This window comes from Chrysochloris asiatica, unplaced genomic scaffold (assembly GCF_000296735.1).
Source record: "Chrysochloris asiatica unplaced genomic scaffold, ChrAsi1.0 scaffold00367, whole genome shotgun sequence".
NCBI classification, from domain to species: domain Eukaryota; kingdom Metazoa; phylum Chordata; class Mammalia; order Afrosoricida; family Chrysochloridae; genus Chrysochloris; species Chrysochloris asiatica.
In genome coordinates, this window is record NW_006408885.1 from 763,365 (window position 1) to 789,006 (window position 25,642).

The following is a 25,642-nucleotide window of genomic DNA, read 5'->3' on the forward strand; positions in this document are numbered from 1 at the left end:
CAGAGCTCTGTTCTAACCTGCATCTGTGGAGTCACCATCAGTGGAGTAGACTGCAGGGCAATGCTTTTGCTGTTTTGTTTTTAAACCTACATAGCCCTCACCATTTCAAGTAAGTTAGACAAATGAAATGCATAAAAAGTAGATGAGGGAAGCAGGTATTAAAATGATTCACTGTGACCTTTACAAAAGGATTTTGTATTTTCCTTTAAGTACTGTTTATCATGATTATATTTTCAAAACAGAGTTACACATGCGGTTACAAACTAGCTATAGCATTGTTTGGTCCACTTAGCGTCTGGTACATTTTCAAATAAATTGCTGACACTTTATAATGATTTCAATTCCACTCTGACCTGGGGTCCACAATGACACGCATCCACTACCAGGGTCTTCTCAATTCCAAGAACTATGTGCTACCAGACTTCTGCCTCTGTGTTACTGACACCTGGTCTACTTTTGCTCATTCACACAGCTTCTCTTACCCAAGTAAAACATGCCCATACTATATCAAATTAAGTATGTCCCATAATGATGTTGGAGTCCTGGTATGACACCGTACAACAGCACTGGGCTGCCAAGTCAGTTTGAACCACAGATATGTGGTTCAAACTCTTCATCCACTCCTCAGAAACCCCATATAGGGGTCCCTATGAGTAGGGAACCAACTGGACAGCTATGGCACTGTAGGACAAGCACTGGACTGATCACCACAAGGTCAGCAGTTCAAACCCACCATAGCTCCTCCACCATAGCTATATACAAGGTCGCTGTGAGTCAGAACCAGTGTAACAGCACTTAACATTAACCACAAGATTTGAGCCCACCAGCTGCTCCATGGGAGAAAGATGTGACTTTCTGTTCCTGCAAAGATTTACAGCCTCAGAAACTATGTAACAGGGTCACTATGAGTTGGAATCGACCTGACAGCACTTAAGAACATACTGATGCCGGAGATTCTGTTTCTAATTTTTCTTAAGTTGCCAAAATTATGGAGTTGATGAAAGATAAAAGGGCATTTGGAATATAAAATCAATACAAAGGACACAGAAATGCCTATCCTGTTTGCTTCTTCTGTTTGCCTCATCAAGTTGACAAGGCAACTCCATTATTTCCATGAGAAGGAAACAGACTGTAGAAACTACTCAAACACACAACCTCACCTGCATTGTTCCCAGTTCCTTTCTGCTTTTTTTCCTTGGCTAGTTGAATGGCTCGGTAATCAGTTCTTGCTGAGCCCCCACTTTCCTGAGACCAAAGAAAAGCGTGTCAGTCACTAGATCTAAACAGCTAAGCAAGGATAGTAGCAAGCGAATACTGAAATGTAGAAGTCTACTTTTTAAACACAGGAGAGCTCCAAGCATCATTCTACAATCTCCAGCAAAGGCATACGATGACTCAGATGCCACATCCAATTAGTGAGAGTTAAGCAAACTCATGAGTTGGAATAATCTGTATCATTTTATTGTTCAGAGAAGCAAAGTTTATTCCTCTAGTCTAAAACATACTAAAATATTTTACACAGAAACATTAATAAAACTACAAACTTCTCTGTTTTCTGAAATGAATAACCAGCCTTCCGCTGGTAACTTAGGATTAATTTACTGTAACACTTCCCAACATTTTCCAAAATATGCACACTATTCATACAGTAGAATGGACAAGTCTTGTTTTACTATACTCAAAGTCACATCCACCAAAGCAATAATTAAGCTACTGAATTCAACAAGTTTACTGAGGGAGCCAGACAAATAGTATTCAAAAAGACTTAAACTGCTACAAATCTATGAATGTTTTGTAAGAAAAATGGCTTAATAATTCATCACTATAAAAAAGTAAAGGCAAAAAGAACCACCCTCAGCAGCTTATGGCATACCTGAAACCCATTCACCCACACCATTTGTACTCAGAGAAGCGAGGCTGCCCAAGGTCACACAGCTAGCAAGACAATGAACAAGGGATTAGGATCCAGGTCTTGCTAGTTCCTCCTGCCTCTACCCAACAGCTCCAATTCTGGAGATGGAGTGGGCCATGAGAGAAGGACCAAGACACCAAGCTCCTGCACGTGGGGACTGAATTGCCTCCTTACCTCTGAACTGCAGTCTCTTTCCCAATCCCTGCCCATTATCTGTCCACTGAGCAATTGTGGCAACCAAAGTGAATGCTAGGAAGTACGGCTAAGAGAGAGGCACACCAGAAAAGGAGACACACAGAGACCACACTTCTTTCAAACTCAAAGAAAGCTGGCTGTATGCTAGAGCAGTTAGTAGGTCCCCTCAAGATTCTAACTTAAAAAGATGCAACCTTTTTGCACAATATAAATACCACCATCAAATTTAACCTGTGCCACAAAGAAAAAAAAACTATCTGATCATTCCCATATGAGACTGAAGAAAAAGACTTTTCTAAGAGTCTTTATATTAAATGTACAACTAATATAAATATCAATAGAGTATATCAAATGTCCAGCCTCAAAGTTAGATTAGTACTTTTATAATCCTTCAGGAATGATGGTTCAGAAACCACTATTTTTTTTTCTTTCTTTTCTTACTGATCCTAATTTTTTAAAAAGCATTTATCATGGTTTTAAAGTTTCCTTTAGCCTTTTAAGATATAAACAGTTTAGATCATGATTCCTTCTCCTCCGGTCATTAGTAAATCTAAGGTCATTCTATTATGTGAGAAGCACAAAGGCAAACAATTTCAATTCGATTAAATACCCATTCTTCTTCAAGAATAGATCATAGAATCCTACAGGACCTTGGATTATCAACTAGCCAAACACCCTCCCAATTTCCCATCTTAGAAATAAGTGAGAACTTAAGGCTAAGATTTAAGTTTTAAGATTTAAGATTTCATGCTCAAGGCCGTGAAAACTAGTCAGTTCCAGATTCCAGATCAAAATTCACATTTCCAGACTTGTAGGCCAGGGCTTTGTCTTCTTTTGTAAACCAGTACGGAATGTCTGCATACACCTGGTTAATCCAGAACCTCCTCAAAATGGAGTGTAACAGGAGTGAGCTAAGTGGTGGTGACTGAACAGAGCACTTCATACCAGATACAAGTTGCCGGGCACGTCACTGAAGTCCGTGTCTTTCTGAGCACAGCAGTTCTCCGCTGGGTTGGAGAGCACAGACTGGGTCGCCACTTTGCCTCTTTCCTGCAGTTCAACATCTGGGCCAGGAGGCCAGTTCTGCTCCACTTTGATTGGAACCAGAAGTTCTGGGGCTTCGTGGTTTCCATTGGGGCTATTTGAAGGGGTTGGTATGGCTACGTTCAATCCTGAATGGTGGCTAGAGGTCAAAGCCTGTGGGTCTTGACTCAAATTCTTCATAGGCAGAGACACCAGACAACCTAATGATTCTGTGCTTACAGTTTGCACATCATCTGGATTTAAGTTGCTCTGCTGAAGAACTGTGCCTGTTGATGCAAGCATGAGAGGGCTGTCCAGACTGGGATGAATGTCACTGTTGGCCACCAGGACCAATGGGTCCATCTGCCCCAAGGAATTGTTAACAGGCAGGTCCCCTCCCAGAGATGAGCTCACAGAAGAAACATCAATTGTTAGGATGCCAGAGTTCACCAATGCCATGTCTGATGCAACTGCTGAACTATTACTATCACCAGATGCATTAGAGAAGAGAGACACCAGGTCTATATTATTGAGCTCACTTTGTCCTGGGCTGGTAAGTTCATTGCTGGGCATAAGAGAACTTGCCGCTTCTAGTTGAGCTAAGAGATCTGAAAAAGGAATAAAATTTCCCAGTTATTTTATGACCTCAGAAGACAGAGAAATTTTGTCTATACTTAAGATGTTAGCAAGTGATCCATCAAATCAGCATTTTCTGTCTCCTACATGTACCCTGGTGCTTAGTAAAGACTGACTGGGACTCCCCGCTCAGCACATTACACAAAACTAAAGAAACAGAAAGTTCAATTGGGTGTTTTTGACATGCAGTGTTTCTCAAAGTCTCATGCAGATGGGGATTCTTCCAGATAGGGGAAAGGACTCAAAAGAAAGTAACTTTTCAAAAATCACATAAAGTGATAACATTATGTGGCAAGATCTGAATCCATCAAAGCTTGTTCTCCTTCTTCTATACCACAGCACCTACCCCTTGGAAGAATATAAAAGTTTCCAAGGAGCACACACTACAAAAGAAGTTGGTGACAAGCTCAACTCTGGCTCTGCGTAGACTGGCTCATAAAGCTCTTCAGCCTCAACTTACAGCAAGCTGCCATTCCAAAACTGACTTGAATCATCTGGAGGTGACTAAGGAGGTGACTAACAGGAACAAAACAGTTCTGTCTGGTCTCAACCTGGGCAGCTGCAAAGTTCTAACTAGAAACACAGAACTCGGGCATTAGGCTCACTCCACTGCCCTGGACATGTGTTCAGTTAATGAAGTTTTTCCTGCTGAGCTCCTCACACCAAAGACCACCCACTCCACCCTTTATGATAACCCTCCCTCAATACTTTTTTATTTCCAAACTCAAGTACCCTCTCCCTTCCTTCCTCCTGCCCACTCAAGCAGACCTATCTCTACCCTCAGTCCCTAGCATAGAGCCTGGCCTATAAGCAGCATTTAATGAGTATAGTAGAAATAATTCTTATAGACCATCCTTTTCATATGGAGTCTTAAATTTTGGCCAGCACATTCTTCAGGATTTGTTATTCAGTTTAGTAAATGAAATAATCAGAACACCCTTGGGAGAACAATGAATATTCACATATGTCAAAAACATTCCTGTCACTGCTCAGCATAATGAATACTCCGCTGGATCACACATACAGGCAATACATCAATCATATCGGAGGCATCTTTTTAAGCACCATGAATCAGAGCTAAAGAGTCAAAGAAAGCCGCCACATTGGTCTTTTCCAAGAATTCTATAGCTGTAACTATTACACTTTTAGTGCAGCTTGTGAGTAAAAGAAATCTACTTGAAGCCCACAACAGGAAAAGCCAAATCTAAAATGTATCTTCCCTAGTTGTCATATTAGTTTAATTTTTAAAAAACGATCAACGTACTATCACTTCTTCAATAACTATCTCTTAGTCTCAGTGAAGACATCCCAGGGTGATCCTAAGGTTGGTGATTTGAACCCACCAGAAGCTCAGTGGAAGACAGACCTGGTGATCTGATTCTGTGTAGATTCCCTAGAGAGCAGCTCTACTCTAACATACCAGAAGTCTGGGGCTGACTTGATGGAGGCTAACAAATACCAATGAAACATTTTGGGGGTGGGGGTGGGGGAATGGTGTAATCTCTTGAGAAATAAAAAATTCTGCACTAGGCAATTTAATAAGGCTTTTCATTCTAAAAATTATTCTAATTATCTTCCCATCTTAAAGATGGAGAAACTGAGGCTCAAAAGAGATGTCACACAACTAGTGGCACACAACATGGCCACAGTCCCAGGCAGAAGTCTTGCCAACACCTTGACACTGCCTATAATGCAGGTGCAATACGAAAGATGTGGTGACTTGCACACAGGTCTCTGACCACATGTCCACACAACATAGTGTGAGTGCTCTAGTCCCCAGCCTGGAAAATCTGCTACCCAGACTCACACAGAGTCTTGCCTTTGGGACTGTGGACAAGGTCCCAAAGACAAGTTTCTAAGTCCATGGCCACACTGGCGTCTGAGAACCATGCTCCAAAGTCCTGCCCTCTAGATGCATCTGGGCCATTATATTGTTTCCTTTCCCTGCTTTCTCCCCTCCTCAGATTCTTACATCCCCACCAGGGCATATCTTTAAACACGATTCTATTCTGATCTTTAATGGCTTACTGCCTCCTGAGAAAATCAATTTCAATTTCCTCAACAGTCTGAAATCACTGCACAGTATGGCAAGGGGAAGAGGAGACAGATTTGAGGGTCACTGCTTAAGAGAGAATATGACTGGTGAACAGAGGAGTCAAAGAGGACAAATAGGGGACGGACAGGCTGGGGACACAGGACAAAGGTCACAGTGGAAGACACATGCTAAGAAAACCCAAGAAAGTGAAAGACTGAAAATTCTTCAAGGAAAGCACTTTAAAGACATGGTAGGGATTAGAGAGCAGAAGCAGAGACGTGGCAGGGGAGTATACAGAGAGGCCACCAGGCCTGGTAACCATGGGCCATGGGCTGGTAAGATTTTACTACACTAGAATATCCTGAACTAAAAACTAGATAATTTCTGAAATGAGATAAGGTGAGATAACTCTTTTTTGCTTTCTGGTAGAAAACGAACAGGTCAATCATGTCACACCCTAAAAAATTTTAACACAAGACCTTGGCGCAGGTTGTGCTGTTTGACCACGTGAGTCTTCATGCTGTGTTTGGATGTAAATTGTCGATTACAACTGGAGACCGGGCAGCGGCTTTTCGAAGTGTCCACATCCTGGAGGTGCTTCTTAGAGTGAATGTACAGACTACTGCGAGCAGAGAACCGAGCACAGCACCCTGGGAAAAGGAGAATGAATGTGAATCCTGAAGGTTACTATGAAACCAATTATCACAGCAGAACAATTCAGAAAAGGAGGACGAGAAGGGTGGCAAAACTCAACAAATATAATTGTCATTGAAGGTACACAGTAACTGGAGAATCAGTGTATATTTTGCTGTGCATATTTCTCAGCAACAACTAAATAAATGCCATTGAAGTCTATAGTCATTTCCTCCTCAGCACAAATCCAAGAGGCAAGCACTGCCAGGCCTTGCCAGCCCGTGAGGGACATATGCCAAATATCCCTAGAAGCAGAATCACAAACACTGAAAACAGAAAGCACACTGCTTTTCGAGGGCAAGAAGCAGTAGTAAAACTCTTAAGGCAATGTATGTTCGACATCAGCCATGTAAGACATATGACCTTGGACAAGAGAACTATGAACGTGTTTCTTCAACAAGAGCTAATGTACGGATCAAGTCATAAATAATATACACCTTATCTCTATTGTGCCATTACTATATAAATAGCCCACCATACACCTGTCACTTCATAGTACAGTGGTGGCTTGTGTGTTGCTGTGATGCTACAAGTTATGCCATGAGTATTTCAAACATCAGCGGGGTCACTCATGGTAGACAGAATAAGCAGAGCTTATAAGCTACATCAGACTAGGAAGCAAGGGTCTGGTGACCTACTTCTGAAAATTGTTGTTGTTGTCAAGTGTCGTCGAGTTGGTTCTGACTCAGTGACTCTGTATAGGGTTTCCAAGGAGCAACTGGTGGATTTGAACCACTGACCTTATGTTTTGAAGTCTAGTGCTTATTTTATAGTGCCACACAAGGAGTGTAATGTTGTTGCTGTTGTTGTTAAGTGCTGCTGAGTCAGTTCCGACCCATAGGGACCCTATATAGGGTTTCTGAGGAGCAGCTGGTGAGCTTGAACTGCCAATCTTGCAGTTCAAATGGCTTTGCAGTCTGGCGCAGTAACCCACAGCACCACACTAGGACTCCACTGTTGTTAGGTGTTGCCTAATCAGTTCCAACTCATAACAACCCAATGTATAACAGAACGAGTCACTGCCTGGTCCTGGCTCCATCCTCACATTCATTGCCATATTCTGAGTCCATTGTTGTAGTCTCTATGTCAGTTAATCTAGTTGAGGGTCTTCCTCTATTTCGTTGACCCTCTACCAAGCATGACGTAGTTTTCAAGGGACTGGTCCCTCTTGCTAACATGTCCAAAGTACAACAAAGACCAAGTCTTGTTATCCTTGCATCTAAGGAGCATTCTGACTGCACTTCTCCTAAGACACATTTATCTTCCCATCTTGGAAGATGAGGAAACCAAGGCTCAAAGAGATGCCACAAAGCTGAAAAATGGCCACACCACCAGGCAGATGTTCTGTCCACACCATGATGCTGCCTGTTCATTCTTCTAGCAGTCCTTTGTTTATTTAATGTTCTTTGCTACCACCATAATTTAAATGCATCAATTCCTTAGTCTTCCTTATTCACTGTCTAGCTTTTGTATGAATATGCTGTGGTTAGGTGCAATTGAGTAGGTTCCAATTCACAAAGACCCTATGTACAACAGAACACGAAACACTGCCATCTTTACCACTGTTGGTATGCATGAACCCACTGCTGCTACCACAAGGAGCCCAGTGGTATAATGGGTCCCGTGTTGCATTGCTAACTACAAGGTCAGCAGTTTGAATCCACCAGCTACTCCATGAGAGAAAGATGAAGTTTTCTGTTTCCATAAAGATTTACAGCCTTGGAAAGCCTACAAGGGGTCACTATGAGTCAGAATCAATGGCAGTGGGTTTAGGTTTGGTTGCTGCCACTGTGTCATTGGGGGTCTTCCACTTTACCAAGCACGATGTCTTTTTCTAGGCACTGGTCCCTCATGACAACATATCCAAAGTGCAAGAGAGAAGTCTCCCCACCCGATCCTCACTTCTAAGGATCCTTCTGGCTATACTTCTTTCAAGACAGATTTGTTTGCTCTCCTATCAGTCCATGAAACTTTCAAATGCTTCAATTCTTCCAGGGTCTGCCTTATTCATTGTCCAACTTTCACATGCATGTGAGGTGATTAAAATTACCACGACGTGGATCAGGAGCACTTTAGTCCTCAAAGTGACATCTTTTCTTTTATCAATTTAAAGAGGTCCTTATGAATCCTTCTCTGTTTCCAACTTTTATATCCCAATCACCAATAATTATTAATGCATCTTGATTGCACATCTGATTAATTTTAGACTGAAGAAGCTGGTGAAAATCTTTAATTTCTTCATCTTTGGCATTAGTGGTTGGTGTGTAAATTTGAATGACAGTTATATTAACTTGTCTTCCTTATAGACATGTGGATATTATCCTATCACTAACAGCACTGTACTTCAAGATACATGATGAAATGTTCTTTGGATGATCAATGTGATGCCACTACGTTTCAATTTGTCATTTCCAGCATAGTACCACATTACTGTCAAATTCAAAATGGCATCTGCCAGTACATTGCAGCTTGACAACACCTAGTATATTCATCTTTATAAGTTCCATTTCATTTTTTGACAACTTCCAATATTCCCAGATTCAGTTTGTATATTCCACATTCCAATTATTAAATAGATGTACATACGCAGCTGTTTCTTCTCATTTTAAGAGTGTCCCATCAGCAAATGAAGGTCCTGAAAGCTTTACTTTATTCACATCATTAAGATCAATTCTAATTTGAGAAGACAGATTTTACCCAGTTGCCGTCCAAGGATTATAGGTACAAGAGCTACATGAAATAATCTACTATAAAATTTTTAAAAAGAGGGGAAAGAAACCTGTGTGGCAATTCTTAAAAAAAAAAAATTAAAATATAGAACTACCATAATACCCAGCAATTCTACTCCTAGGTCTACATACCCAAAAGACTTGAAAGGAGAGACTCAGAGAGATTTGTACACCGATGTTCACTGGGGCACTCATCACAACGGTCCAAGATGGCAAAACCCTCAATGCCCATCAGCAGATGAGTGGATAAACAAAACATGGTATCAAAATGATACCCTACTAGGTCCAGTAGAAGAAATGAAGTCTTGATACATGTTGCAGTATGGGAGGAACTTAAAGACAAGCTGAGCAAAATAAGTCAATACAATAAGGAAGTCACTATATGACCTCACTTATGTATAAAAATATTTTTAAAAGGAAAAGTTTACTAGTGGTTACCAGGGGCAGGAAGGAAAGGAAAAGGTGGGATTACCAGTACGGAAAAATTGCACTGATTACAAGTAGGCTTAAACAGCTAATTTTTGTAATCAATATCAATACACTGTATACCTAAAAAAGTTGAACTGACAAAAGCTATGTGATACATATATTTACAATGACCAAAAAAAAAAAAAGGAAGTAGCTGTTGAACTGATTGTTGTTGTTGTTGTTAAGTGCCATCAAGTTGGTTCCAATTCACAGTGACCCTGTATAGGGTTTCCAAGGAGCAGTTGGTGAGCTTGAACGGCCAACCTTGAGGTTCAAACTGACCTTGTAGTCCATCGTATTAAATGCGGTGCCATAGCAGGGTTGAGCTGATTGTGTACTATCAAATACTTCATGGATTTGGTTTCTTGTTTGATTTAGAATCATGGGACATCCCAGACAAATGATCTAATAACACGCTTGTATGCTGTTGTTGTTAAATGTCATCAAGTCAGTTCCAACTCATGGCAACCCTGTACATGGTTTCCAAGGAGCTGCTGGTGGGTTTGAACCTTGTGGTTCACAGGCCACTGCTGATCCTACAGTACCACACCATGAGTCCAATAGCATGCTTTCTGCCTCTGTTCTACCTCCTAGTTCCATGTGTAGTGTCTGGAGTTTCAAGAGTTTACAAGCGGCCACCCGAAGAACAACAACTGGTGTCTGTTTGCCTAGACCTTTTAATCATTACATTTTATGGCCTCTCTTCACTTGGCACACTTCCTTTAGAATCTGATCCACTTTCATAGTTTAAAGGATTACTCCATGTGCTGCTGGCTTCGCTTTCAGCCCTGACTACTCATCGGAACCTGATAGCAGAATGTCCCACAGCCTTCTGAGCATCTGAACTAGGAAAGTCAGTGGGTACCTAAAATGCAACAATACCTAATACCCCAAACACCTCTTTCTCCAAACTAGCCCACAGGTACTTCTCATCTCACTTTAAGCACTGCTTCACAAGCCCCACCTAGATTCAAATCAATCGCCAAGTACTATGAATTCTAACTCCTAGCTAACCTCTTTCATCTCGCTTCTTTCCCTCCCCGCTGTCAAATCCCAATACAACAACAGTGCCTCCCAATGGTCCTGTTTTCCATCTTGAAAGCAGCTTGAGCTGACACTCGTATGTGCTCACACCACTCTCTGCCGTAAACACTCAGCTGCTTTTGCACCCCAAGGACCTTCAGGAGCTTTCCCATGTGGCTCTGACTTCAACACTCCGACCACGTGTTCCTTATTCTTTGCCCAGGGACACCATTCCCATCTCCTAACACCAGTTGTTGTGCCCCTCCTTTGAACTCCCACAGCATTCTGAATATTACCTGTTTAGCTGTGTATAGCCCTGGCAGAAACTTTGATGAGAGAAGAAAACTGTGTCTTGGTAATGCTACATGTATTATCTTCTTATGGTCTAAGAACTCATCTCATCTTTGTTGTTGTTGTTAGGTGCCATCAAGTTGGTACCGACCCATAGCAACCTTATGCACAGCAGAACGAAACACTGCCCGGTCCTGGGCCAACCTCACTACTGTTGCCATGCTTGAGTCCATCGATGCTGCCACTTGGTCAATCCATCTCGTTGGGAGTTTTCCTCTTTTTCTCTGACCCTCCAACTTACCAAACATCCTTCTCCGGCGACTGGTCGCTCCTGACAATATGTCCAAAGTAGGAGAAACAAAGTTTGGCCATCTTGGCCTCTAAGGAGCACTCTAGCTGCACTTCTTCCAAAACAGATCTATTGGTTCTTTTGGTAGCCCATGGCACTTTCAATATTCTCCGCCAACACCATAACTCAAAAGCATCAATTCTTCTATGGTCTTCCTTCTTCACTGTCCAACTTTTGCACATATATATGAGGTTACTGAAAATACAATGGCTTGGTCAGGCACACCTGTAGTCAAGTTGACATCATTACTCTTCAACACTTTATAAAGGTCTTAGGCAGCACATTTGCCTAATGCAATACATCGTTTGATCTCTTGAATGCTGCTTCTGTGAGTATTGATAGTTGATCCAAGAATGAAGTCCTTGACAACTTCAATCTTTTCTCCGTTGATATGAATGTTGTTTACTGGTCCAGTGGTGAGAATATTTGTTTACTTTACATTGAGATGTAATCCATACTGAAGGCTGTGCTCTTTGATCTTCATCAGAAAATGTTTTAAGTCCTCTTCACTTTCAGCAAGCAAGGTTGTTCATGAGTCTTCCTCCAATCCTGATGCCACGTTTTTCTTCATATAACCCAGCTTCTCAGATTATTTGCTCAGCATACAGGTTGAACAAGCATGGTGAAAGAATACAACCTTGTGACACACCTTTCTTACTTTTAAAACATTCAGAGTTCCCATGCTCTGGTCCAACAACTGCCTCTAGATCCAGGTACAGATTCCTCATAAGCACAATTAAGTGTTCTGGAATACTCATACTTCGCAATGTTGTCCATAAAATCGATCCACAAAATCGAAAGCCTTTGCATAGTCAATAAAGCACAGGTAAACATCTTTCTGATATTCTCTGCTTTCAGCCAAGATCCATCAGACATCAGCAATGATATGCCTCACTCCACGGCCTCTTCTGAATCCAGCTTGAACCTCTGGAAGTTCTGTGTCAATATATGATTGCAGTCATTTCTGTATTACCTTTAGCAAAACTTTACTCGCATGGGATATCATAGAGATTGTCCGATGGTTTCTGCATTCCATTGGGTCACCTCTCTTTGGAATGGGCACAAATATGGATCTCTTCCAATCAGTCGGCCAGATAGTTGTCTTCCAAATTTCTTAGCAGAGATGAGTGAGTGCCTCCTGTGCTTCCTCACTTTCTTGAAAGATTTCAATTTTGATTCCATCAATTCCTGGTGCCTTGTTCTTTGCCAATTCCTTCAATGCACTTTGGACTTCCTTCTTCAGCATCATTGGCTCTTGATCATATGCTACCTCTTGAAATGGATGAACATTGACCATTTCATTTTGGTACAGTGACTCTGTGTATTCTTTCCATCTTCTGTTGATGCTTTCTGCATCATTCAATAATTTGCCCAGAGACTCTTTCAAGCTACGAAAGTTGAGGCTTGAATTTTTCCTTCAGTTCCCTCCAGCTTGAGAAATGCTGAACATGTTCTTCCTTTTTGGTTTTCTGATTCCAGATCTTTGCACATTTGGTTGTAGTATGTGGCTTTATCTTCTCGAGCTGATCTTTGAAATTTTCTGTTCAGCTCTTGGACCTCCTCATTTCTTCCATTTGCTTTTGCATCTCCACGTTGGAGAGCAAGTTTCAGTGTCTCTTCTGGCATCCATTTTGATCTTTTCCTTCTTTCTTGTCTTCTCAATGACATTTTGCTTTCTTCATGTATAATGTTCTTGATGTCATCCCACAACTTTTCTGGTCTTCTGTCATTAGTGTTTAATGTATCAAATCTGTTCTTCAGATGATCTCTAAATTCAGGTGGGATATATTCAAGGTCATATTTTGGCTCTCGTGGACTTGAATTTGCATATGAGTAATTGGATGATCTGTTCCACAGTCTGCCCCTGGCCTTGTTTTCACTGATGATATGGCGCTTTTCCATGTAGTCAATTTGATTTCTATGTATTCCATCTGGTGAGGTCCGTGTTTCTCTGCTATTCATAAGGTTTCAGTGACTAAATATTGGGAAGTAGTTCGTCACTCTTTCTTCCTAGTCTGTCTTTGTCTGGAAACTCTTCTGAAACCTGTCTACCATGGGTGACCCTGCTGGTATTTAAAATACTGGTAGCATAGCTTTCAGAATCATAGCAACTCACAAGGCACCACAGTACGAGAAACTGACACACAAGTGGCGGGTTTTATTATGCCCATTTTCCAGATAAGGAAATTGAGGCCCAGAGAAGAAGCTTGCGTAAGATCACAACTTGGCTAATGGTAATGGTAAGTTTTGCTGAGTTCCTGACCCCTCAAAGTAACTTAGCCCTGCCTCACCAGTGCATCTACAGGCCTAAGCAGGTCCCATGTAAAAAATTCACATACTGCAAATAGATTTTTGTGCACTACATTATGCCGTCAACACTTTAAAGAAAATATTCATCATGTCCTTTTTAAAAAAAATTAGCTTACCTTCACTACTGTCCAACCACAAGTCCCTACTATGTGTCAGATGTCAAAACAGGCATTTTTTCATGTTATTTCATGTAATTTTCACAGTCATCAAACTAAACAGGTAATATAACTAAAGTCAGATATCTAGTTAGTGAAAGAGCGAGGATTCAAAGCCGACGAGTTGATTACCAATCAGCAATCCCAGAGGACAGAGCGGAATTCCCCCAGAGGGTTTCCTACACTGTAATCTTGGGCGCTGGTGTGGCACTGCAGGATAATGGGCTGGACTGCAAGGTCAGTTTGAGCCACAAGGTTGTTGGTTCAAACCCACCAGTCGCTCCTCAGAAACCTTATACAGAGTCACTATGAGTCTTAACCAACTCAACGACACTTTTGGTTAGGCAGCCAAGTGCTTACCTACTGAGCCACCAAGACTACTTTCTAATATACTGAGCTCCCATAGAATAATTAATAAGAAAATTAAATAAAATCTTGTCTTCAAGGGCCTACAACGTAGCTTTAAACGCCATAAGCTCACAACATACGTATCTAAGTAATGGTCTCCATCTACCTTCCACAGGACACTCGAATGGCTTTGTGCCTAGGTGGGTTATGGTGTGGCCTTTCAAATGCTCTGCTCTTGTGAATGATTTGCCACAGCCTTCCACAGAACAGATAAACCTCCGGTCATCATCATGTTTCCTGACAGAAAGGGGAAAAAGGAAAAAAAAAAAAAGGAACAGTGATTATTCACACAACTCAAGGGCACACAGTCTCTCAATTATTTGTATAAAATTGTCAAAGAGAAAAATTAGCAACAAAGATTTCAATTTGATTTTAAAGTTTTTCTTTCCCATGAAACCAAGTAGCATGAAAATTCCTGATCAAATCCTGCCAGTGGCTATTTTCAACCAAAGTTGCTAATCTTTTGAAAGCAGGCTTAACTTAACTTAAATTTCAAAAAGAAATCATGGATACAGGTGGCTGGAAAGCCAGAGACTACCTGATGACCTGCCATCTTTGATCTCAATAAAAATCATTCATCAGCCTCATTGTAACTGACCTACTTCAGCCATTTGCTTTTTAAAAAATAATCAGAATGGTCTCCCTATATGCATAGAGAATAACGGATCAGAATACACCGTATGTTTCCACGGCTTTTGAATTTTGATTAACAAAATTTTGCAAAATATATATGCATTTAAAAATGTTATCAGTACATTTCAAAGCTCTGGTAGTGTAGTGATTACGAGTCAGGCTGCTAACCTCAAGGTCAACTGTTCAAAATGACCAGCTGTTCTTCTGGAGAAAGATGAGGCTTTCTGCTCCCATAAAGATTTACAGCCTCAGAAACTTCTATACAGCGTCATTAGGAGTAGGAACTGACTCCACAACAGTTAACCACCACCACCACCATCTCTAATCTGTTAGACCTCCCTTCCCTCGCCCAAGGGGGCCACCTGCAAGAGAGTCTACTTCCAAGGGGTCACATTGGTATGTGGGGTGGGGTGGGGTGGAGGGATTGCTCTCCCACTGGATCAGAGCATACAATCTGCCCAGGGGTCTTCTAGACTGCTATAAGAGGGAATGATGAGGCTTTCTGCTCCTGTGAAGATTTAAAGCCTTGCAACCCCTACACAGGGTGGCTATGAGTAGGAACTACTCGAGGGCCCTAACAACTAATCTGTGAAAGCAGATTTGCAATTTAGCTTCTAGCCCCACAATTAGAAAGGAGTCCTGGTGTGGCCCTGTGGGTTAATGCACTGGAAAGTAAAGCCGGTTTGAACTGCAAGGTCGGCGGTTCAAGCTCACCAGCCACTCCTTGGAAACCCTACACAAGGTCGCTATGGTAGGAACCGACTCAACAGCACTTAACAACAACAACAACAATTAGAACTGCTACTTTAATGACTAAACTGACCCCAGCACCAGACAAAGAACAGCTGAATGCCAAAGGTATAGATGAGGCTGTTACCATTCTTTAAAACTCCAGATAACAAACTTTCCCAGCTACAGTTCAATGATAAGCATGGAATGATGGTCTTTTCCTAAGTAACATTTTTTTTTTATTAAATAACCCAGGTGTGAGAACTTGAATAAAGCACTCTCTCAAAATCTTAACATAAAACAGAGAGAACAAAAATACCAGCCTCAATGTTATTAAGATTCAGTGAGATACACCAGGAAAGCACTAGCATCTTCTAGACATAGGCTGAGTGCTACAAAGGAGCCGGATCACTATGTGTCTCTCTGTATGACACAAACCAAACCAAACCTACTCACTGCCAGCACATACAGGGCTTCAAGACTGTCAGATAGGTGCAGACAGCCGCATCTTTCTCCTGTGGAGCAGTTGAGGGGTTTGAACTGCTGATCTTGTGGTTCACAGTCCGAGGCTTAACCTAGTGTTCTGATGTGTTTAGGCATGTTCCCTAAGATCAGCAGACAAATTCTCTCAGTAATAACACTAGTCTTAGTCTCAGTAGGGTGCCTTCAAATAAAATGGATATTTTCTGTGCCATGAGAGGTTGGGGGGAGGGGGGATTTTTAAACAAAACTCAAGTGGACATCTTCCCAAGTCACGGAAGCTTTACAAGTTTACAGGAATGCTGCCCCACATAAAACAAGTTTCTAGATGGATCAAGTATTTTAAGGAAGGTTGGGAAGGCCTCACAGATTAATTCAAAGTAGAGAGAGAGATCAGCTCAAAATTACGGCAACTGTTACTATTTTGTTTTTTTGGACTCTTAAGGAGTCATCTTGATTGATTTCCTCGAAGGACACAGGACAATCATATGGGCTCAGTAGGAAGAAGTTTTAAGAAAACTGCAAAGTGCGCTGGTGAAACAGCTGCATCAAGTTTTTTCCATCTTAACAATGGACTCGCTCATTCTTCAACGGTAAGGCCTTAGGGGAATTTCCTTGGGAAACCATACCCCATCCACACTACAGCCTTGATCTTGCACCTACAGGCTTCTTTCTTTTCTGTTCTCCAAACTCAAAGAACATTGAAAGGAATACAGTCTGAGTAGGTAAGGATGTCATTTGGCATGGTATAATTCATCCTTGATTTACAGAGAGCAGCAGTCCAGAAATCAAAGGCACACTGCATTGGAAAAATCTGCTGCAAGAGACCTCTTTAAAAAGTTGAGAACTAAGGTGTGCCTGATGCAAGGCAGGATATTTTCAATCACCTCATATGCATGTGAAAGCTAGACTGTGAATAAGGAAGATTAGAGAATTGATGCATTTGAATTGTGGCACTGGTGAAGAATACTGAAATTACCACGCACTGTCAGAACAACAAACAAGTTCATCTTTGAAGAGTACAGCCCGAATGTCCTTTGATGCAAGATGGTCAAACTTCATCTCACATATTTAGCATATGGAAAAGAAGGTCACTGAAAAAGAAGAAAAGCCTCAAGGACATGGACCGGCACAGTAACTACAAAATGGGCTCAAACACAGAACTGGGCAGTGATGTGTTCTGTTGTACACAAGTTCAGTAGGAACCCACTCAATGGCACCTAACAACAACAAATCAAAGAGGACAGGATTCTTCAGGGGAAGAGTTAGAAATGGAAACAGCTCTCCAAAGTGCACAGACTTTAGATGGAAATGTCTAGAAACACATCCATCTTCACACTTTTGATACTTTTGTTTAAGAGATTTCTATGATATTATAGCAATATGTGAGTACAGATGTATGAACAGACAGGAGTATGCACAGGCATATCATATATACATACAAGTATGTGTGTGCATGCACATGTATCCAAATATATAATAAACCACAGAGGGCAGAGATACGGAACCATCCTAGACATATATAAACACCTGGTTTCAAGAGTTAGGACAACTGTCTTGCGGGACAACTCATTTAATGCCATAAAGTGTATGTTCCACATCTCAGTGTGGTGAGTATTGCCTAGGGATCTTGTGAGTGGCCATCTAATGTACAACTACTGGTATCTTACTCATGTAGAGCAAAAAAGAAAGACGGAAACTAAAGACTCAGAGAAGAAAGTAATTTACAGGCTCAATGTTGCTGTTGTTAAGTGTCATCGAGTCAGTTCCAACTCATAGTGACCCCACATAGGGTTTCCAATGAGTAGCTTGAACTGCCAACCTTGAGATTCAAACTGATTTTGCACTGCAGCACATTAACCAACAGCGCCACAGGCCTAACAGTCCACATGAACCATGGCCTCATCAACCCTGAGACAAGAACAGAATGGTACCCAGCTACTACCAGCGACTGTTCTGATCAGGGACACATTGAGTTGTTGTTGTGTACTGTCAACTCTATCCAAGGTTCCTGCTCACAACAACCCTGTATAGAGTTTCCAAGGAGCAGTTGGTGAGTTTGAACCACTGACCATGCAGTTCAAACTGACCTTGAGTTCGAGCACTTATCCTATGGCACCACACCAGGATTCTGGGGACACATTTGTTCTTGTTGTTAAGTGCTGTCAAGTCGGTTCGGACCCACAGCGACCCTGTATAGGGTTTCCTAGGAGCAGCTGGTGAGCTTGATCCACCAACCTTGCAGTTCAAAGCCACTTTTCAATCCAGCACATTAACCCACAGCATCAAACCAGGACTCCCAGGGACACTATGAGTTCTGTTCTACATTTTCTCCTTTTCTATAAAGAGCCATCTATTAAGTCGTTTGAACCTCACAATCATTGCTATATCTGAACCCACTGTTCCAACCTCTACACCGATCCATGTCATGGAGGAGTCTCCTCTTTTTCACTGATCTACCACTTTAACAATCACGTCTTCTTCCAGGGACTGGTCACTCTTGATAACAAGTCCAAAGACAGCCCTGCCATCCTTGCTTCTAACCAACACTTGTCTGTCAGTATGTTGTACTGTGGTGGCTTACGTGTTGCTGTGATGCTGGAAACTATGTCACCAGTATTGTAAATACCAACAGGGTCATCCATGGTGGACAGGTTTCAAATGGAGCTTCCCAACTAGACAGTCTAGAAAGGAAGACCTGGCACGCTACTTGTAAAAACAATGGCCAATGAAAATAGCAACAGGGAAACTTGAGTACTGAAAATTCAACCAGAACAAAATGAATGAGAATAATGACACATTATAAGAAATGTTGTCAGTTTGAACCACAAGGTTGGTGGTTCAAGCTCACCAGTTGCTCCTTGGAAACCCTCTAGAAGGTCGCTATGGGTCAGAACTGACTCGATAGCACTTAACAACAACAACATAAGAAATGCAACCAATATCATCAAAAAATCTGCATAGAAATTGTTAAATGGGAACCAACTTTAAAGTGCAATCTATCACCTTAAACACAATAAAGTATTTTTTTTTAAAAAGAAAACACTAGCAATCCATAGGTTTGTGCCACTGACAAATCATTCATTTTCAAAACTGATAATATATACCAATATATAAAGATTACCTTTTGTGCCTTAGGAGTTTAGACATGCTGGTGAAGGTCCAACCACAACTATCAGAGTCACAAACAAAAGGTCTTTCACCTTAGAGAAGACAAAAAGACACATTATTTTAACTACAGAAACAAATCTTGTGTCCAAATGCCATTGTATTCTCTAGCTTATTTACCTGTATGACTTCTTAGGTGAATTTTCAGCCTACAGGCTTTGTCGTATTGTTTGCTGCATCCCGGAAAGGAACAAGAGAAGAGTTCTTGCTCCCTGAAATGGGCTCGATTATGGGAGAAGAGGGCACTCACTGTGATAAATGTCTTCTCACAGCCTGAACAAAGGAAAAACAAACTCTGCTCACTGGTATGGCCAAATCATACATCAGTCAGTGCTAGTTACAATGCTTCCTTCAGATGCAGCTCTTAAAAAACATGGCCTTTAATGCTGGCCTTTGCTAACTAAAGCAGGAGTGGCTGATGACAGCCAACAGGCACAGGCGGGCCACCTCTGATCAAGCTGGAGCCTGTGATCAAGAGATAGTCCCCCACCACTGCCATTTACTAGCCAATTTATAGTCCAGATCCTGCACACATCCAAGTATCTCCCATGTCAGTACTGCTCATGATATACCCAAGTAAACCCAGAGCGCCTGCAGTCTGGGGAGGCTCAGCTTTGGAGGGCCACAAACCACTGTAATACAGTACCTCAGGGCTGTACTTGCATTGTACTTAGCTGCCACCACCTCCTAAGCTATATGGCTTCTTTTTCCTTTTAGCCCTTTTGCTGTGGGTTCATCACTTTGTCAAAGGAGAATAATCTTCACTGACTACCTTGCACCGCCTCCATCTTCAATGTCCCAGACTGAGCCACCAATCTAATAGGCCCACTTCACCAATTCTCAGATCCCCCACAACAGCTCTCCTTTGACAAATATTCAGTGCTCAAACAGGGTGAAAATTACTAGGTTGAAAGACAGGTTTTAACAGGTTTCCTCGCTGTAGCTCTTCTCAGAGCCTTTAACAAATTACCACTATGCCTGTAAATCACCAAACAGATATGCAGGGAGGCTTCAAAAATTCTGTGGAGAAATGGAATTAAAAGATACAGTTTTCTTAATAAAAGAAATAATGTATGATTGTTGGGGGGGTTGATCATGGTCTAGAGGGTGGACACATGTTAATGTGGGTGACAGGGAGGTTAGCAAAGGTGAGATGAAGGGAGCAAGGAGAATGCAACAGTAAAAACCTACAGGGGACTCATGCAAGAGTAGAGATCGGGTCCTCCCAGAATTACACAAAGAAGAATGCTCTAAAATTTTATTTGGGAGAGAGGTTATAGCCACTCTCAGGTTTCCACAAGAATGTATGACTCTGATTAAAAAAAGTTTTGAAATCAGTGGCCAGGTACACCACAAGGAAGGATGCACGCAAGAGGCAGTGCACAGGCAAGTGGGAAGGAAGTATTAGCTCCTGTTAATATTTTCATTTCACCCTTTGAAATACCTGTAGATATGATGTATACATTAGGAGAGTAAATACAATTGTTGTTAAGTGTCGGCGAGTCACTTCTGACTGACCCTGCTTCAGTCGTGGCTGGAAGGCTAAAACCCACCTTAAAGTCCACTGCTTATCCTACAGCACCAAACCAGGTCTTCGTGAATGTATACAGTCAAGGCCTGAGGTGCATGCCTGAGTTTGTCATTTTAAACAGATGGGGGTTGGGAGGTCCCCTACCATCTACTCAGCCCTCTGGCACCCTTCCAACTTCACTTCCCACCCCCTACCCCAGACTACATTCTACAAGGGGCTCTGCAGTTTCACTGGCCTGCCTTGCTCTCCACTCTCCTTCCCAGAGTCAATCATCCTCCTGTCTCCTGCTCCTGCTCCAGACTTTGTAGCTTTCCAGTCAGGAATCTTCTCTGCCTCCCCGGAGGAGCACCATTCTGCAGCTTCCACAGAAGCCTGACTGCCCTGGTGTCTTACATCCATCCCCAGGGCTACAGGCAAATACAAGAGTACGAAGACCGGGCAAAGTTCCTATCCACATTGTTGCTGTTGTTGTTAAGTGCCTTCGAGTCGGTTCTGACTCACAGCGACCCAATATAGGGTTTCCGAAGAGCAACTATTGAGTTTGAACCACCGACCTTGAGGTTCAAACCGACCTTGCGGTCCTGCACTTATCCTACAGCGCCACACCGAAAGTCCTTATCCACATTGCTAGGCCTCAATTCCTTCATCTGTAAAAGGACGATATTTTTAAAACCTCACAAAACCATGAAGATTAAAGTTAAGCAAAAGTACATGTGAATTCTGTGTATTTTCTGTAAAAACTCTCTGTTATGGGCTGCTGCAACATGGTAGAGTAGGCAGACAAGCTGAGCAAACCCTCTGAAACAAGGACATGGAAAGTTAAATGAAACGGCTATGGATAGTGATCCTGGAACCCTGAGCATCAGAGAATAGGACTGAGTGCAGACTGGGAGGAAGCTGAGCTGAACTGGTGAGAAAGGAGACAGACTGGTGGGTGCAGTGCAGCCATCTTGAGCTTTTGCAGACAGAGGCCTGGACACACACTGGAGGCTGATAGGGAGTGAGATGGCAAGGAGAGGGACATGGTTATCCCTTGCTCCCCACACCCTCCTGGGGGCCAGGGTGAGACCCGCCCAGAGGTTAACAGCACACCCTCCTGAGCAGCCTCTACTCTGCCTGGGGTCTGGAATCAGGCATAACACCATCTAGTCTACAGGCTCATAAATTTCACCTCATTGATCTTTCATTGCTGCTGTCTGTTTTGGGGCGACAGCAACGGTACCCATACAACCCAGTCACAACTGTGTCCCCCTAAAGCTCCAATCATTGGGCAAGTGACACTTACTCACTGTTTGATACTGGCTGCTGATTACTGTTGGTCAACAAACCCACCCTGAACTTCACTACAAAAGCAGGGAACAGAGTAATGCTAAACAGGGGATGAGTGCCTAAGAGCACACCAACACAGAACCATCAGTTAAATCTAGATACGACAACACCACAATGTCTCCGAGACAATTTCATCTTACATGAAGAACCAAGACAGAGTGGCTCAAACAAATGATCAAAACAGAGTCAGAAAATACATTAGAAATGGTACTGAAACTACCTAATAGGAATTCAAAAGAATTCCTTAGGTACCTTCAACAGATTGAGAGAGTGATTGAGAAAGCTGCAAATGAAAGATAGGAAAACAAACTTTAGAAGAAGTCAAGAAAACTAGAACAAACTGACAAAATAAATTAAAAACCAGAAACCATACAAAAACATCAAATATAAATCCAGAAGATTAATACTACAATTTTAGAAATAGGTAATACATTGAAAAGGCAAAGAAGTAGAATTGAATCAGTGGAAACGTAAACTTGAAGACAAATCTTTCAATATTCATCTGCTAGAGGATTTTTGGTGTGGCACTTGTAGTACCGGAATGCGAACCACAAGGTCAGCAGTTCAGACCCACTAGCTGCTCCTCGGAAATCCTACACAGGGTGGCTGTAAGCCAGAATGGACTCAATGGCACTTAACAATAACAAGAGAAGAATAATTAGAAAAAAGAAGAAGAAAATCAGTACAAAGCCTAAGAACTATGTGGGACACCATCAAGAGGAAAAACCTACCTATGATTGGAATCCTAGAGCAGGAAGAGACCAAAAAAAACAAACAAACAAACAAAAAGTCAACAAGTTGTTGGGGAAAAACTTTCCTAACATTATGGAAGATGAGAAGTATTCAGAAGCTGAGCAAACTCCAAACAGGACAGACCCCAAAAGAAAATCATCAAGACATGATTAATCAAATTCTTCAAAATTAAAGACAAGGAAAGAATCTTGAGAGCAGATTGCTGGGGAGAACTAATAAGACTAAGGTCTGATTTCTCAGGCAAGAAGACAGTGGGACGACATATATAAAACAAAAGCCATCCAAGAACCATATCTCCAGCAAAAATGTCCATCAAATATGATGGTGAAATGAGGTAGGTTATTTACAAAGATACAGAAATTAACATAGTTTGTAAAAACCAGATCAACTTTACAAAAAATACTAAAGGAATTCTTTGGACACAGAACCAACAAAGGCAGACAACAACCAGAGACTTAACATACATAACACCACTGAGAACTCAACCCAGATACAGAAGTACTCAAAAGTAAAACAAACATACACACAAGGGAGGAAACAGGGAACCAGAGTTAGCAGTTTACAACAACAAAAACTCAAAATTAGAAAGAGGGACTCGAGCAGTTACAGAACTTCCAAATGAAGAGATCAAATAAATAAACCTCACTGTGACCCCCGAGCTAGATCAAGTCTTACTCCTAGCCCTAACCTAGGCCTAACCATAACCCTTAAAAAATACGCCAATCTCTTTAACCTGAAATTGCTCTACAAAATAAAGTCTGCTAAAAGGAAACATATACAAAGCACAAAACCTGCAGCGCCCCACACCGTGTCAACTCCTTCACCTCTGTCCTGACCCCGTGTGCACTTATAAGGTGGGAAATAGATTCAGCAGTCAAGGGCAGAGGCATTAGTTTTTCCAAGTAACAGCAGCTGGGGAAAGAGCGCTGGGATGATTTGTCCCTACCTCACAGTCATGTGCCCACACAATTACGTTTTCAAATGTTGTCAGCTGAAATAATGCGGAGACAACAAAGGGGTGGATGTATTTCCGCCCCGCACACCTGCATTTGGTAGCCAGCCGACTCTCCACCGTGATGGCGCTGAGCACCAGGAGGCAAGCAGAGGCACCCCGCAGCACCCAGCACTCCGCAAGCCCTAGGAGCCCCTCCCGGGTCCACCCCCACCGGCCAAGGCGCTTGGTTACCGGGAAAATCACACTTGTAGGGTCTCTCCGGCTCGAAATGGCTGCGCTGATGGGAACTGAGCTTGGCGTGCGTGGGGAAGCGCTCGGCGCACACCTCGCACTTGAACAAGTTCTCCTGTTCGTGCCCCTTCATGTGCGCCTTGAGGTTGTAGATGGTGGTGAACTTCTTGCCGCAGGCGTCCACCGGACAGCTGAAGGGCCGCAGCTTGTCGTGTGACTGCAGGTGCCGCTTGAGCTTGTAGGAGGTGGTGAAGGCCCAGCCGCAGCCGTCCAGCGGGCACTTGAAGGGTCGCCGGCCCTGGCTGCCCCCGTGCGTCAGCAGGTGCACCTTGAGCTGGTGCTTCCTGGCAAAGGCTTGGGAGCACTGCGGCTCCGGGCAGCTGTAGCCTGGCGCGCCCGATCTCCCGCGGCGGCCCTCGGCTGCATTCAAGGTGTCCAGACTCGATGCCCCGATAGGGGCGCCGGGCGGAGTAGGCGGGCTCCCGGGAGGCGGTGGTGGCGAGGCCAGCGTGAAGACGCCGTTGTCAAGGCGCACCAGCAGGTCCTGACCTGCGACGGAAACAGCGCCCGCCAAGGCCGAGGCTGGGCTGGGGGTGGTGGCCAGGCCGCTGGGGCCCTGCCCGGAGCGGCCTGCAGGACCCACGCTGCGCCCGCCCCGCGCCTTCTCAGGAGCCTCGGGGGCACCGCGCGCCACCTCCAGCAGCACCACGAAGGAGCCATCGCCGGCGGACTCCTCCGGTGCCGGCGGGTTCAACTCCGGGCCCGCCGGGGCCTGCTCGCGCCGCAGCCCACACCCGCCATCTTCCGGGCCGCACAGCAACAGCAGCCGGCGGCGTGAGGGACCCGGGCTGAGCCGACGAAACCAGCCAGGGGTAGGGCCGGGGCCGCTGTGCGAGCCTCCACGCGAAACCCGGGCAGCTGGCAGCCCCCGGGTATCCATCTTCGGGCCCCTCTAGCGGCGATGGACTCCAGAGCTGGCACGGAAGCGTGAGGCTGCTCCTCCCAGGATGTGCGGAAGATCCTCGAGGTTGGCGCCAAAGCCCGGTATGGAATCCAAGCCTGACCGGAGAGTTGAGCATGCGCGTCAGCCCAGGGCACGGAGCGCGAGGTCTGTTGGATGTGAGCTTCCTTTCTTCCCTGCATTGGGAAGGAAGCCAGTGTGATTTTATATTTCCAGCCCAGTAAGGAGCTCTGGTAGCGTAGCGGTTACGAATCGGGCTGTGAACCACAAGGTCAGCAGCGGTTCCGCGGGAGAAAGATGAGGCGTTCTGCTCCCGTAAAGATTTACAGCCTCGGAAACCCTGTGCAGGGTCGATATGAGTCGGAACCGACTCCACGGCACTTAACAACAACAACAAGGAGCTCTGTAGTGGTTACGAGTAGGGCTGCCAACCTCAAGATCAGCAGTTCGAAACCACCAGCGGTTCCGCGGGAGAAAGATGAGGTGGTCTGCTCCCGTAAAGATTTACAGCCTCGGAAACCCTGTACAAGGTCACTATGAGTCGGAACCGACTCCACAGCACGTAAAAACAAGTACAGACTGTAACAAATGCAGACTGTGGTAGCGTAGTGGTTACGAGTCGGTCTTCTAATCTCCAGGTCAGCA

The 25,642-nt window shown here is 43.4% G+C and overlaps 1 protein-coding gene across 1 annotated transcript in view; it reads right to left on the reverse strand.

Annotated features, from left to right (window-relative positions):
* Positions 1–24,976, reverse strand: part of ZXDC (ZXD family zinc finger C) — a 35,861-nt gene extending 10,885 nt beyond the window's left edge. The window contains exons 1-7 of the mRNA XM_006876229.1: positions 24,037–24,976; positions 19,358–19,510; positions 19,194–19,272; positions 14,334–14,464; positions 6,281–6,451; positions 3,053–3,738; positions 1,161–1,245 (exon numbers count right to left, since the gene is read on the reverse strand). Coding sequence (XP_006876291.1) covers positions 1,161–1,245; positions 3,053–3,738; positions 6,281–6,451; positions 14,334–14,464; positions 19,194–19,272; positions 19,358–19,510; positions 24,037–24,976 — 2,245 coding nt within the window. The remainder of the gene's footprint in view (positions 1–1,160; positions 1,246–3,052; positions 3,739–6,280; positions 6,452–14,333; positions 14,465–19,193; positions 19,273–19,357; positions 19,511–24,036) is intronic.
* Between the last annotated feature and the right edge of the window lie 666 nt (positions 24,977–25,642).